The sequence below is a fragment of the Scyliorhinus canicula genome, chromosome 10, assembly GCF_902713615.1.
Source record: "Scyliorhinus canicula chromosome 10, sScyCan1.1, whole genome shotgun sequence".
Classification (NCBI taxonomy): domain Eukaryota; kingdom Metazoa; phylum Chordata; class Chondrichthyes; order Carcharhiniformes; family Scyliorhinidae; genus Scyliorhinus; species Scyliorhinus canicula.
In genome coordinates, this window is record NC_052155.1 from 169,896,884 (window position 1) to 169,912,055 (window position 15,172).

The 15,172-nt window shown below is 44.1% G+C and overlaps 1 protein-coding gene and 1 long non-coding RNA gene across 3 annotated transcripts in view; one reads left to right on the top strand and one right to left on the bottom strand.

Annotated features, from left to right (window-relative positions):
- Window positions 1-15,172, top strand: part of LOC119972769 — a 56,890-nt gene that overhangs the window by 34,114 nt on the left and 7,604 nt on the right. The gene's annotated exons all lie outside the window — the stretch shown is intronic.
- The window catches only part of LOC119972767 (polyadenylate-binding protein 1), a 29,149-nt gene that overhangs the window by 1,362 nt on the left and 12,615 nt on the right, over window positions 1-15,172 (bottom strand). The window contains exons 7-14 of one of the 2 annotated variants that reach the window (XM_038810107.1): window positions 11,155-11,250; window positions 10,310-10,582; window positions 10,048-10,138; window positions 9,810-9,923; window positions 7,773-7,915; window positions 6,674-6,758; window positions 3,146-3,276; window positions 1,788-1,883 (exon numbers count right to left, since the gene is read on the bottom strand). In XM_038810107.1, coding sequence (XP_038666035.1) covers window positions 1,797-1,883; window positions 3,146-3,276; window positions 6,674-6,758; window positions 7,773-7,915; window positions 9,810-9,923; window positions 10,048-10,138; window positions 10,310-10,582; window positions 11,155-11,250 — 1,020 coding nt within the window. In that variant the 3' untranslated portion in view covers window positions 1,788-1,796. The remainder of the gene's footprint in view (window positions 1-1,787; window positions 1,884-3,145; window positions 3,277-6,673; window positions 6,759-7,772; window positions 7,916-9,809; window positions 9,924-10,047; window positions 10,139-10,309; window positions 10,583-11,154; window positions 11,251-15,172) is intronic. The other variant, XM_038810108.1, reaches the window with a different exon arrangement.

A 15,172-nucleotide genomic window follows, 5' to 3' on the forward strand; every position in this document is an offset into this window, starting at 1 on the left:
TGGGTTTCCGCCGGGTGCTCTGGTTTCCTCCCACAGTCCAAAGATGTGCAGGTTAGGTGGATTGGCCATGATAAATTGCCCTTAGTGTCCAGAATTGCCCTTAGTGTTGGGTGGGGTTACTGGGTTATGGGGATAAGGTGGAGGTGTTGACCTTGGGTAGGGTGCTCTTTCCAAGAGCTGGTGCAGACTCGATGGGTCGAATGGCCTCCTTCTGCACTGCAAATTCTATGATACCTGGACGAAGGTATAGGTGGTCTGATGAGCAAGTTTGCAGATGATACTAAGATTGGTGGAGTTGCAGATAGCGAGGAAGACTGTCAGGGAATACAGCAAAATATAGATAGATTGGAGAGTTGGGCAGAGAAATTGCAGATCGAGTTCAATCCAGGCAAATGCGAAGTGATGCATTTTGGAAGATCTAATTCAAGAGCGGACTATAGGGTCAATGGAAGAGTCCTGGGGAAAATTGATGTACAGAGAGATCTGGGAGTTCAGGTCCATTGTACCCCGGAGGTGGCAACACAGGTCGATAGAGTGGTCAAGAAGGCATACAGCGTGCTTGCCTTCATCGGACGGGGTACTGAGTACAAGAGTCGGCAGGTCATGTTACAGTTGTTATATGACATTGGTTAGGCCACATTTGGAATACTGCGTGCAGTTCTGGTCGCCACATTACCAGAAGGCCGTGGATGCTTTAGAGAGGGTGCCGAGGAGGTTCACCAGGATGTTGCCTGGTATGGAGGGTGCTAGCTATGAAGAAAGGTTGAGTTGATTAGGATTGTTTTCGTTGGAAAGACGGAGGTTGAGGGGGGACCTGATTGAGGTCTACAAAATTATGAGGGGTATGGACAGGGTGGATAGCAACAAGCTTTTTCCAAGAGTGGAGGTGTCAATTACAAGGGGACACGATTTCAAGGTGAGGGGGAGAAAGTTTAAGGGAGATGTGCGTGGAAAGGTTTTTTTACGCAGAGGATGGTGGGTGCCTGGAGTGCTTTGCCAGCGGAGGTGGTAGGTGGGCACAATAGCATCATTTAAGATGCATCTGGACAGATATATGAACCGGCGGGGACAGGGGGAAGTAGATCCATGGAAAATAGGCAACAGGTTTAGATAAAGGATCTGGATCGGCGCAGGCTGGGAGGGCCGAAGGGCCTGTTACTGTGCTGTAATTTTCTTTGTTCTTTGAAATAAGCACACTGTGGTCATTTCACACAAAAGGAAATTTAAGCAGTCACAACTACAAGCTACAGTAAAAGTGGAAATATACATCTTCATTATTGTAATTAAAAATGACTCAAATTGGGCAGCACGGTGGCACAGTGGTTAGCACTGCTGCCTCATGGTGCCGAGGTCCCATGTTCAATCCCGGTCCTGGGTCATTGTCCATGTGGAGTTTGCACATTCTCCCCATGTTTGTGTGGGTTTTACCCCCACAACCCAAAGATGTGCAGGGTAGGTGGATTGGCCACGCCAAAGTGCCCCTTAATTGGAAAAAATAAATTGGGTACTCAATTTATAAAAACAAAAATTTTAAAAATGACTCGAATTGTCACCATCCTAGCAGCAGAGTGCATGGCCATTGTCCACATTGTAGCTAGGGTGAATTGAACACAATGAAGCAGCAACTACATGGATAAACACTTGGGATGAGGTTCCACCTGGTCTCCCAACTTCACTCAGCAAGAGTGAACAGGAATACAGCTACCAGACCTTATGGAATTGCTGCCACGATGAAAACAGTTTTGGTGAAAAGGTGCTCTTTCCCCATCCCCACCATTAGTACTCACCTGAAAAATTTAAACACCTGCAGCATTTGGCACAACTACTTTCTGAGCAGCCTCTTTTGCCTGATGGGCCTGCAGTACAGCTACAGCTTCGTCAACCTGAATTAGAAAAGAAAAACATGTCAAATCTGAAACAAAATGATTGCATTGTAGGATATCTTGGCACACAACTGTAGAAATGGCAAATAAATTGGAAGAGTGAGCTGCAAAAGATGCACAGCATTTGAAGGTACTGTTGATATTTTTTTTTTATATATAAATGTATTTTATTACAAACATGTAGCAAAACGGGTTACAGCGAATAAACACCCCAGGAAACATACTTCCCATCAACTATACAGTCTACACAGATTCTCTCTCTCTCTTCCTCTCTTTCTCCCCCCCTCCCCCGCTTCCTGGCAACGAACAGCTCCTCAAACACAGTCACAAACATCCCCCACTTTTCCTCAAACCCCCCCGAAGAGCCGCTTAACTCATACTTTATCTTCTCTAATCGCAGTCGTACAAGTCACCCAACCAAGCCACTACCCCCAGTGGCGATGCCGACCGCCACTGCAGCATAATTCGCCACTGTGCAAGAAGAGAGGCGAAGGCCATGACATCGGACTTCCTCCTCTCCATGAGCTTCGGCTTCTCCGAAACCCAAATATTGCCACCAAAATGTCTGGGTCCACCTCCTCCTCCACTATCCTGGCTAAGACAGCGAACACTCCTGTCCAGAATCTTCCCAATTTTCTGCAACCCCAAAACATGTGCACGTGATTCACTGGCCCCCGCCTACACCTCAGATTCATCTGCTACCACCTGAAAGAACCCACATTCCCACCCGAGTCATATGCACCCTGTGCACCACCTTAAACTGTATCAGACACAAGAGGTCCTGTTTACCCTATGCAGTGCCTCACTCCATACTCCCCAATTGATCTCCCCTCCAACTCCGCTTCCCATTTCACCTTGATCTTCACCATCCGCTCGCTTCCCTGCTCCTCCAGCCACTTGTATATATCCCCAATTCTTCCCTCCCCTTCCACATCCGGAAGCAGCAGTCGCTCCAGTAGGGTATATCCCGGCAACATAGGGAACCCCTCCAGACCTTTTGTGCAATGTCCCTAACCTGCAGATACCTGAACTCACTCCCCCTCGGCAACTCTACCCTCTCCCTCAGTTCCTCCAGACTGGCAAACCCTTCCTCCAAATACAGATTCCTCACCTTGTACAGTTGATATTTCTGCAGTAGTTGTAAATACAGATGACAATACATCACAACTATGTTGTGTTTATTACTTTCTACATAAATGTAATTAATACAGTTTAGCCAAAATAAAGGCATCTCAAATTTGAACCAAAAATCAATGGGTTACCTTGGAGCGCAGGGACTCGGGGGACTCCAGCATATGAAGTAATTCAGAGTTATCTATCTCGAGAAGCATCCCAGTGATTTTACCCGCCAAACTTGGGTGCATGTTCTGAATCAGGGGGAAAAGGCGCTCACCTGCAAGGAAACATTTCATTGAATAACTGAGTATCATACAACATTAGTTGATCATTAACCATTTTTATACAACTCGCCGTACAAAAAACAGACCCCTTGAAATCACATGGAGATCCCAAACATCTGGAACTTCTTGCAAACAAACATTAGTCCCCTAGAAGCCATTTTCGGGGTGTCGGACCAGCCCTAGCTGCAGGCGGATGCAGGGGCAGATGTCCTAGCCTTCACCATCATGATTGCCCGAAGGCGGGTCCTGCTGGAATCTTTGACGCTCGAGACAGTGAATTTAAGTTGAGGGGGAGGATGGAAGGGTTCTTCAATTCATGGGCATCGTTTATCTTGCACTTTCAAGAATTGGATGCCATCGAACATTGGGGGGGGGGGGGGGGGGGGGAGTTGAGTATATTGTTTGCTATGTATTGGGTGACCGTGGATTCTCTTTTGGTCTTTTTTGTTTTTGCTGCATTTGGAATGTAGGGCTGATGTTTGGGTTTGTATGTTGAATTTGGAATGTTGGCGTGATGTTTGGGTTTGTATGTTGCATTTCGAATGCAGGGATGATGTTTGGGTTTGTGTGTTGAAGGGGATGTTGGTTGGGGAATTGGTATTGTATTTATTATTTTTGGTCATCTTTTGTTGTGTCTTTGATGAAAAAGTGCAACGCTTCCTTAATCAATTCAATATTTCTCACCCTAATAAATCTCTATGGTAACATGCCCAGATCAGTACCAATTACGGCTGAATCAGAAGTGAATTCAGATGACCTAACATTCACGGGGCTGGTTCAGCACAGGGCTAAATTGCTGGCTTTGAAAGCAGACCAAGGCAGGCCAGCAGCACGGTTCAATTCCCGTAGCAGCCTCCCCGAACAGGTGCCGCAATGTGGCGACTAGGGGCTTTTCACGGTAAATTCATCTGAAGCCTACTTGTGACAATAAGCGATTTTCATTTCATTTAAAATATGACCCGTACAAACTTGTGAATTCAAACCTCAAAATCATCAGGCCCTTGAGCGAGAGCAAGGCTCCACAGAACACTATTGAAGTATTAACACACGTAACAATGATAGAAAATTGACACTCAGTAAGAAAAACTGAACCCATGTAGGTAAAGATAATAAAAGGGGTCATTCACATTAATTGGCCTACACACCATTTAATAATGGAAGGGATGTGGAACATGCAAACGCACCAGCGAAATGGTACAAGTTGTATTTGACCCGATGGACCATCAAGTTCCCCCCAAAGTTCCCTAGATTCTGGAACCATGGAAATTAACAAATGCCACACTACTTTTTAAGAAAGGATAGCGAGAAAACAGGGAACCACAGGCCAGGGCCAGTTAGTCTAACAGTCATAAGGAACATGCTGGAATCTATTAATAAGGAAGTCTTAAGAATGCATTTCGACTTCCGTCTGTTGTGGGCAATATTTTCCTAAAAAGTAACATTTTTGAGATGGGGAGTGGGTTGGGGTTCCCTGAAAGGGGATGCCATCTCATTGTTTCCTCTTCCTTCTCCCTACTTTACAATAAAAATCAGATAAAAAAACAAAACAATGCATTTCAAAAAGAACAGTATGATTAGAACAAGTCAACGTGTTTGATGAATGGGAAATCCTGCTTTATAAACACAAATTTTTTGAGGATGTAACTAGAAGTATAGATAAAGGGGAATCAATAGGTAGGCGTTGAATACTTGGATTTCCAAGAGGTATTCAATAAGGTGCCACATAGGACGGTGCAGTGGTTAGCACTGCTGCTTAAAGCGCTGAGGACCCAGGTTCGATCAGCCCTAGGTCACTGTCTGTGTGGAGTTTGCATTCTCCGTGTCTGCGTGGGATCCCCCCCACAACCCAAAGATGTGCAGGTTAGGTGGATTGGCCACGCTAAATTGCCCTTAATTGGAAAAAAAATTGGGTACTCATTTATTTTTTTAAAAATAAGGTGCCACATGAAAGGTTAAACACAGGATAAGGGCTCATGGTTTTGGGGATGATACATTAGCACAGATAGCAGATTGGTTATTGGACAGGAAGGAAGTAGACAGCAGGGATAAATGGGGCATTTTCAAATTGGTTGGCTGTGACTGGTGGAGTGTCACAAGGATCAATCCGGAGGTCTTAGCTGTTTACAATATATATTAACGACTTAAATGAAGAGACAGAGTAATCTAAGTTTTCTGCCAGCACTAAGCTAGATGAGAGTGTAAGCTGTCAGGTAGTCACAAAGAGACTGCAAAAGGATATAGGCAGGTTAAATGAATGGACAACAAGATGGAAGCTGGAGTATATATTGTGGGGGAGTATGAAGCTACTCACTTTGGTTGCAATGGAAAAGCAGAATTTTTAAAAAATGCATCCAATATGTTAGATGCTCAGATTTGGGTGTATTTGTACAAAGAATATAAAAAGTTAGCATGCAGATACAGTAAACAATTAGGAAAGCAAATAACATGTTGGCCTTTACTGAAAGGGGTTTGGAGTACAAGAATAAAGTATTGTTACAATTGTACAGGGCTTTGGTGAAACCTGGAATATGGTGTGCAATTTTGGTCTCCTTATTTAAGGAAGAATATACTTGCATTGGAGACAGTGCAAAGGTTCTCTACATTGGCCCTTGGGATGAGCGTTTTATGAGAGGCTGATTAAACTAGGTCTGTGTTCTCTGGAGTCAAGAAAAGAACGAGGGGTGATCTCGTTGAAACATTCAAAATTCTGAAGGGGAATAACAAGTTGGGCACTGAGAGCTTGTTCTCCATGGATTGGGAACCTAGAACACAGTGCAGTGGTCATCAATCATTTAGGACTGAGATTGGGGAAATTTCTTTACTCAAAAGGTTGTCAATCTTTGGAATTCCAGAGGGTTATGGAATATATTTAAGGATCATGGAATATATAATATATTTAATAGACAGATGTTTGGTCTCAGGGAATCAAGGGATGCAGGGAATGGGAAAGTGGACTAAAATTGAAGATCGACGATGATATTAAAAGGCAGAGCATGTGGAGTTTCCATTTCCTATTTCTTATGTTTTAAGTGCCACTGGTTTTAACTATAACTTACTCTCTGCTAACCATAAATACAATGATCAAGATGCCATGACCGGGAGCGGCACGTGCCTACGGCGCTGAGGACCCAGGTTCGATCCCAGCTCTGGGTCACTGTCCGTGTGGAGTTTGCACATTCTCCCCGCGTCTGCGTAGGTTTCACCCCCACAACCCAAAGATGCGCAGGTTAGGTGGATTGGCCACACTAAATTGCCCCTTAATTGGAAAATAAATAATTGGGTACTCTACATTTTATTTTAAAAAGATGCCATGACCAACCACAAAACCAAATTCACCATCATACAGAACAATTTACTATCCATCTTTATTAACTTTAATGGAATTCTTACCCAGCATCTGCTTCTGTTCTTGGGGAGGGGCAGCAGCCAGCATGGAAGCAGTCAGGGGTTCTTGGCCTTGTACATGAACTGCAGGCTGAAAAGGAAAAGCGTTCAATGACATTTCAAAGTTAGGTTATTTTCATCAGATGATTACAATATTTTAGAAAAATCAAACTCAGAATCAAAATTGCCCTTGATTACCATCCATAACACAGCACCAGATACATTACTTCCATGCGTCGATGTAACCCAGTGATCTCTGCATGGAAAGGGTTTGCTGATAGCAATCAGTAAACCCTATGTTGATGCGGCTATTGCTGTTACTAGAATAAACCTAAACTGGGAGAATAGCTCAAGAACCAGTGTAAATAACAGCTGTATCTAAAACCAATGATGTGTGCAATCATTTAACAAGTCCCATGCCAACACTGAGCCAACTGCATCTTAATTCTATTTAAACAGGCACATTTAACAGTGTTAAAATGTCAGCATATTTTACTCATATTACATATTCAAAAGTAATTAGAAAACCACTTCCATCGTTGAAATTATGGCAAACTGTATTCAACATGCACTACTGATGAAAGTTTATAATAACGGTGAATTTACAGAGCAAGAAACACGACAGAAAGCATTTCTCAATACTTTCAATGTAGTAGTACTGTGATGTAGTGAATTGTGTCAGACAATTTACATACAGCAAGGGTCAACAGCTAACAATGAGATAAATACACAGAAAATCTGTTATGTTGATGTTGGTTAAGGAAGAATTGGTTTAATGTTTTATTCCAAAGACGACAGTGTAGACTCACTCAGCAATGCACTTGAGATGCATTCTAGGTTAGTACTCAAGTCTTTGGAGTAGATAATGAGCCCAAAACTCAATTGAGCCAAGGTTGACACTTACTGCATATATACTGGGGTCAGGTTTGCTGACTGGCGTATGAGAAACAAACTAATGGCTGTCAGGACAGCAGTAAGGGCACAATTGGCTTTCCTATTAGACTGGCTCATGTGGTAGTAATATTCTGCATAAACTTCAAGTTTCATTTACAAGACACTGCAGCATAAATACTTGGGAGTAGGAACATTTGCATAACATATATACCTGTTGCATAGCAACTGGAGGCTGAGCATTTAGATGTTGTTGAGGATTGCGTACTCCTGCAGCATATTTGTACTGTGTAAACGAACGGACACCAGGAGCAGTAGCACCAGGGCGAGGTCCCATTGTCTGTGTTGCTGTATTGGCTTACAAAAAAATAAAGATAAAACACTCCCAGAATTCCAAACATCTTCAAAGAGCATTTAGGCTGCAACTGTCTGAACTACCACAAAGTTATACAAAGGCAAGCATTGATCAGTATTCTTATTCTTCCTTGTCCTATTAGTGGTTAGACGGCCTGGAATTCATTGAGTAATGTAATTAGAGAACATTTCCTATAAATCATCTGTTCAGTTTCACACAAAAGAATTGAAGACAAGTCAACCCAGGGGAGAATAATGGGCACTTCATTAAGCCGGGCACAGATACTGTGGCAAAGCAAATGGACAGGACACAATAGCATCAAAAATTAGTTGATGCCAATTTTTGAAGACCGTTACTTCACAGCCCACTGAATGAAAAGTCTTCCTCATCCTGGCCCATGAGTCATCTCTCTGCAGCTCCTGAAGTACTCACCCGATTAGACTCTAACACTCATCTTTAATTATTTATTTTTTGATTCAGCAAGTTATTTTCATCTCTTTTTCAAATAAATTGTGTAACACTCAATTTAAATTTGTTCCGTGGCTCAGTGAGTAATTTTGAAATATGGCCCCTAGGCTTTAAGGTTGGACATTCCTGATTCATCCCATGAGCTGAAGAGAAAGCCCGTAAAAAATGTTTTGGCTTTTAAGTTTTTTGACCCAAGATGCCCAAAAGCACTTCACAATAAATTAAATACTTCAAGCAGTCGCTGTTGCAATGCAAGGAAATGAGGCACTGCAAGCAATTAAAGTAACAGCCATGGGCTAAACCTTTTCATTTAAAGACAGCACCCCAGACAGCGCAGAACCCCCTCGGCAATGCTTTGTGTTTGGAGCCAAGCTAAGAGTCTACGGGAGCTTCTTAGTCTAAGGCATGAGGCACTGAACCAAGTTGAGGTGGTCAAATGAAGATGATAAATTTCTTGCACAATCAAGTGCTATTCCCCTTTAATGGAAATGTGGCAGATAAAACATTACCATCCTGGGCAGCACGGTAGCGCAGTAGTGATCACTGTCACCTCACAGCATCAAGGACCCAGATTTGATCCCACCCCAGGTCACTGTCCGTGTGGAGTTTGCACATTCTCCCAGTGTCTGCTTGTGCCACATTTGTTCCTTTTACCTCCATCCACTTACTACTACTTATGAAAGGGCAAGCAGACACTGCAAAGCTTTAAGTCTCTTCAATTGCACAAATTAAAAACAGGGATGCAATAATTTTCCTGCTTCTTTTAAAGTGCCAGATAGATGCACTGCTACCTCATTTTCAATCCTCCTAACCATTCTCTCACCCATTATACTGAACTAGGCCATTACAATAACTGGTTGCGCACAGTAAGAAGTCTTACAACACCAGGTTAAAGTCCAACAGGTTTGTTTCAAACACGAGCTTTCGGAGCACGGCTCCTTCTTCAGGTGAATGCCGTGCTCCGAAAGCTCGTGTTTGAAACAAACCTGTTGGACTTTAACCTGGTGTTGTAAGACTTCTTACTGTGCTCACCCCAGTCCAACGCCGGCATCTCCACATAATAACTGGTTGGACATTTAATGGGAGGAAACAGGAGCCACTGAGAGCCCTGTCAGTTATTTTTGAGACGGTCTGGCACATTAAGTGCCAATCAAGCATTTAATTGGGCAGCAGCAGGCCTCCCCAGAGATCAAGGACCGCAGGGCAGCAGTCCTGCCCATTAAGGGTTGCAAACTAATCAAGAGCCAACAGCTCTTCATTGATTGGGAGTGCCAATGAAGAGAGCAATAAATTCCACCTATTATTTCCAGGATACTTTGAAGTTACAAAATAAATGATTGGATGCATGTAGTGGAACTGCACTTGAAAACAAATATGAACTTTTCATGATATCGTTTATAAAAAGCACTTCACTAACAGTCAACTCACCAACACGTTGAGTGCTCATGACACGTGGCACCTGAGCCGAAGTGGGTCTCATGGAACTGAGAGTTGGTGGCCGAGGACCTGTTGGACGCATGCCACCAGGCATGTTCTGGAATGCTGGTAAAGAAAACAATTTCACAGAAATTGAGAAATCTGAATTGGCCCAATGACGATTCACACCATACAAATGACTATCTGATTAAAACAATCAGTAAAACTACCAACTGGTTCATATACTTACGTTGGGGTCTGACATTTTGAGCAGCCCATCGAGGGCTTGGTCGAAGCTGTGCAAGCTGGCTTGCTGGGTAATATGCAGCACGGTTCTGAGCCTGTGAGAACAAACAGTTTTGTTAAATTTATCAAGCAGTTAAAATAAAACAGATGCTACTTGTACCAGAAGGCTCATTCTTTTGTGCACTAGATAAACACTATGTACTCTAACAATATAAAATATGCATATTCCTTGCCAATGTTCCTTCCAGTATACAACAGACATGTACCTGAGGAATAGCTGCCATGAAGTATCCAGAGGGTGGAGCAGGCTGATAAGGATTGATAACAGGGTTTGGTACAGCCCTGACACTCGCCATTCTCTGCATGTACTGGTTTGTTAAATGAGCTTGCCGCTCCTCTTTGCGCTGAGCCAGAGCTACGTACAAGGGCTTGGTGCTAACAATCCTGCCATTCATTTCCGTTACAGCCTTGGTGGCCTCTTCTGGAGAGGAGAAACAGACAAATCCAAAGCCTTTGCTGCGTCCGTGCTCCATCATCACCTGTACAGATAACATGATTATTTCACCCTGCTAAATCACTGACTCATTCATTGATCAGATTATCTGAACATTTCAAAAACAGTTGTCTACACAATGTCTATTGGACAGACTACACCAGCCATAAACTCACCAGGGTTTAAAAGCAATTTTAATTTTTTTTAAAATAAAGTACCCAATTATATCCCTCCCCCCAGTTAATGTACAATTTTAGCCTGGCCAATCTACCTACCTGCACATGTGGGTTGTGGGGGGGGTGGGGGTGGGGGGGTAGGTGACACACACACACACACACACACACACACACACAGAATGCGCAAAATCCACATGGACCGAGACCCGGGGATGGGATTGAACCCGGGTCCTCAGTGCAGTGAGGCAACAGTGCTAACCATTGTGCCGCGCTGCCCTGTACATAAAGCAAAATACTTGATGCATTTAAAACTGAATTTTTAAAAATGCCATCTACCACTAATTTACCTCCACAACACAATGGCACTAAATAGTTACCTCTTTCAACAGGTATTACACTAAATGCAAGCATGCATGGAAATGAAAATAAAACAAACTAATACCTTAGCGCTGGTAATTGTGCCAAATGGTGAAAATTCTTTGCGTAGACGCTCGTCATCAATACCATCATCCAGATTTTTGACATAGAGGTTGACTCCCTGTCATGGAAAAACATCCATAAAGTTGAAATTAAATAGTACGTTTGAAATAACCACTGAAAGCACTGGATTTAGCAAAGGCTTCTGGTGACCCAACAAGCACCAGGAAGATCCAGACTCCAGAATTAACCACACCTTTATCCAAGTTTCTCCAGTATAGCTAAAACACTGTCACACACACACTCACCCGGTCCAGCTAAAACACTGTCACAGCCGGTCCAGCTAAAACACTGTCACAGCCGGTCCAGCTAAAACACTGTCACACCCGGTCCAGCTAAAACACTGTCACAGCCGGTCCAGCTAAAACACTGTCACAGCCGGTCCAGCTAAAACACTGTCACAGCCGGTCCAGCTAAAACACTGTCACAGCCGGTCCAGCTAAAACACTGTCACAGCCGGTCCAGCTAAAACACTGTCACACCCGGTCCAGCTAAAACACTGTCACAGCCGGTCCAGCTAAAACACTGTCACAGCCGGTCCAGCTAAAACACTGTCACAGCCGGTCCAGCTAAAACACTGTCACAGCCGGTCCAGCTAAAACACTGTCACAGCCGGTCCAGCTAAAACACTGTCACAGCCGGTCAAGCTAAAACACTGTCACAGCCGGTCCAGCTAAAACACTGTCACAGCCGGTCCAGCTAAAACACTGTCTCACACTGTCACACACACTCACACCCGGTCCAGCTAAAACACTGTCACAGCCAGTCCAGCTAAAACACTGTCACAGCCGGTCCAGCTAAAACACTGTCACAGCCAGTCCAGCTAAAACACTGTCACAGCCAGTCCAGCTAAAACACTGTCACAGCCAGTCCAGCTAAAACACTGTCACAGCCAGTCCAGCTAAAACACTGTCACACAGTCACACCCAGTCCAGCTAAAACACCGTCACCTCTACTTGTCAGTTATCTTGTCCATAAAAATCACACAATCCTATAGCTGCCCCATCACCCCAATCAAAGTACTGCAAGGTACTGTTGACTGTGTTACCAAGAGGCACTTGCTCATCAATAAACTGTTCATTAATTCTCAGTTTGTGTTCCAAATCTTCAGACCTCTTTACAGCCTTGGCCCAAATATAGACTAACGAGCTGAAAAGGTGATGGAGAGTGACTACCATGACATCAAACTAACGTTTGACAGAATGTGGCCACCTTGTAAAATTAAAAGCAAGAGAATATATCTCCAACGTCTGCAGTCATCCCGAGCACAAGGGAAGATGGTTGTGTTGGGATGCCAATGGATTGGCCATGATAAATTGCCCTTAGTGTCCAAAATTGCCCTTAGGTGTTGGGTGGGGTTACTGGGTTATGGGGATAGGGTGGAGGTGTTGACCTTGGGTAGGGTGCTCTTTCCAAGAGCCGGTGCAGACTCGGTGGGCCGAATGGCCGCCTTCTGCACTGTAAATTCTATGATGCATTCTATATCTCAGCCCCACGACATCAATCGAGGAGTTCCTCAGGGCAGTGTCCTAAGCCCTACCATCTTCAGCTGCTTCAATGACCTTCCTATTCAAGGCCAGAAGTGGGAATGTTCAATGACAATTGTGGCACTCAGCTGTGTTTGCAATTCCAGATAACAAAGCAGTCCGTGACAGCATGTAGCAAAACCTAAACATCCAAGTTGTGGCTAAGTGGGAAGTAACATTAGTCTCATGTGCCAGACAATGACCAACAACCAGTCTGACCAGTATCCCAAGGCAATATTACCACTAAATCTCCAACAGCCTTGGCTCACTACTGACCAGATGATTAACTGGACTAGCCACATAAACAGCGTGACTACATGTAGGCTAGGTATTCTGTAAAAAGCACTTCACCTCCTTAATCCCCAACACTTTACCATTGACCACAAAGGGCAAGTCGCTAGTGTAATAGAATACTTTCCACTTGCATGGATGAATACTGCAAAAAAAGCACAACACCATCCATGGCAAAGCAGCCTATCTGCTTAACACCCCACCCACCACTGATGAAACATGGCTGTAAGTAAGCATCATAAAACGCAATGCACCAAATCCTTTGACTGCACCTTCCAAATCCGCATCTACCACCTTGAACAACATGATCAGCAGGCACATGGAAATACTACCACCTTCAAGTCACACAACATCCTAACTGCACCTTCATGACTTCTGGTTTTAAATCCTGAAACTCAAGCAGATAGCACAGTGGGACTATCTGCAGTATATAGAGTGGTTCAAGAAGGTAGCTCACTTCTGCCTTCTCATGGGCAAGCAGAGGTGTATAATAAATTATAGGTCTTACAGGGATGCCCAAATCACATGTATTTTTGGGATCAGCTTTTGTTCAGCAACAGAAACATTTAAACATAGAACATAGAACAGTACAGCACAGAACAGGCCCTTCGGCCCTCGATGTTGTGCCGAGCAATGATCACCCTACTTAAACCCACGTAACCCGTAACCCAACAATCCCCCCATTAACCTTACACTACGGGCAATTTAGCATGGCCAATCCACCTAACCCACACATCTTTGGACTGTGGGAGGAAACCGGAGCACCCGGAGGAAACCCACGCACACACGGGGAGGACGTGCAGACTCCACACAGACAGTGACCCAGCCGGGAATCGAACCTGGGACCCTGGAGCTGTGAAGCATTGATGCTAACCACCATGCTACCGTGAGGCCATTCAATAAAGCCATTCTGAGGACAGGATTAACCTTTATTGCAATACAGAATTATCAACCCATTACAGGTAAAATAAACATTTTTCTTTCCTTTGAAATAGAAGCAATTTGCACAAGAATTGGGCTACCATCAGCTCCAAAGATTATACTTAAAACAACTAGGAGTATCACCGGTGCACACGTGGAACCTGCCTTTTAATATATAAATTTCGAGTATCCAATTCTTTTTTTTCCAATTAAGGGGCAATAGAGTGGTCAATTCACCTACCCTGCACATCTTTTTGGGTTGTGGGGGTGAGACCCACGCAGATACTAGGAGAAAACTCGACACGGACAGTGACCCGGGGTCGGGATCGAATCTGGGTCCTCAGCGCCATGAGGCAACAGCGTTAACCACTGTGCTACCGTGCTGCCCTACTTGGTACCTGTTAAGTGTGCCCTTGTAGTGCACAGAGGGGCAAGTATATCAGAAACAGCAACTGAATGCCCAAATATTCAGGTTGACAACAATCACATCACTTAAAACTATCTTTGCTAGCAGCACTCAGCAAAGATTGCACATGGGGGAAACAAAAAAAAAAAAAAAATCACTGATGGCCTTAGTATTAACCCACAAATTGACAAACTGCATGCATTGACTCTCGAGGTGAATCTACATTTAACTAAAGGGGGGGGGGGGGGGGGGGGTGGCCTGGGGGATTGGTTAATTCAATTGGCTGGACAGCTGGTTTGTGATGTGGACCAACACCAGCACTGCTGTTCAATTCCTGTACTGGCGGAGGTTATTCATGAAGGCCCCACCTTCTCAACTTTGCCCCCTGCCTGAGATGTGATGACCCCATGAAAGATTAAATTACCACCAGTCAGCTCTCAAAGGGGAGAGCGACGTATGGTCTTCTGGGATTGTGGCGATATTTACCTTTAACTAGGCTAGGTCGAGGGCAGCACAGTGGTGCAGTGGTTAGCATTGTTGCCTACGGCGCTGAGGACCCAGGTTCTAATCCCGGCCCTCGGTCACTGTCTGTGAGGAGTTTGCACATTCTCCCCGTGTCTGCGTGGGTTTCACCCCCACAACCCAAAAGATGTGCAGGATAGGTGGATTGGCCATGCTAAATTGCCCCCTAATTGAAAAAATAATTGGGTACTCTAAAAAAATTTTAAAACTAGGCTAGGTCAAACATTTCCTTTAAGGTGAGCCAACAGTTGAGTAACCTGTTTGCAGCTCAACAAAAATAACAATGAAAATCTAGCCCCGTAGCCATTTTGTTAAGA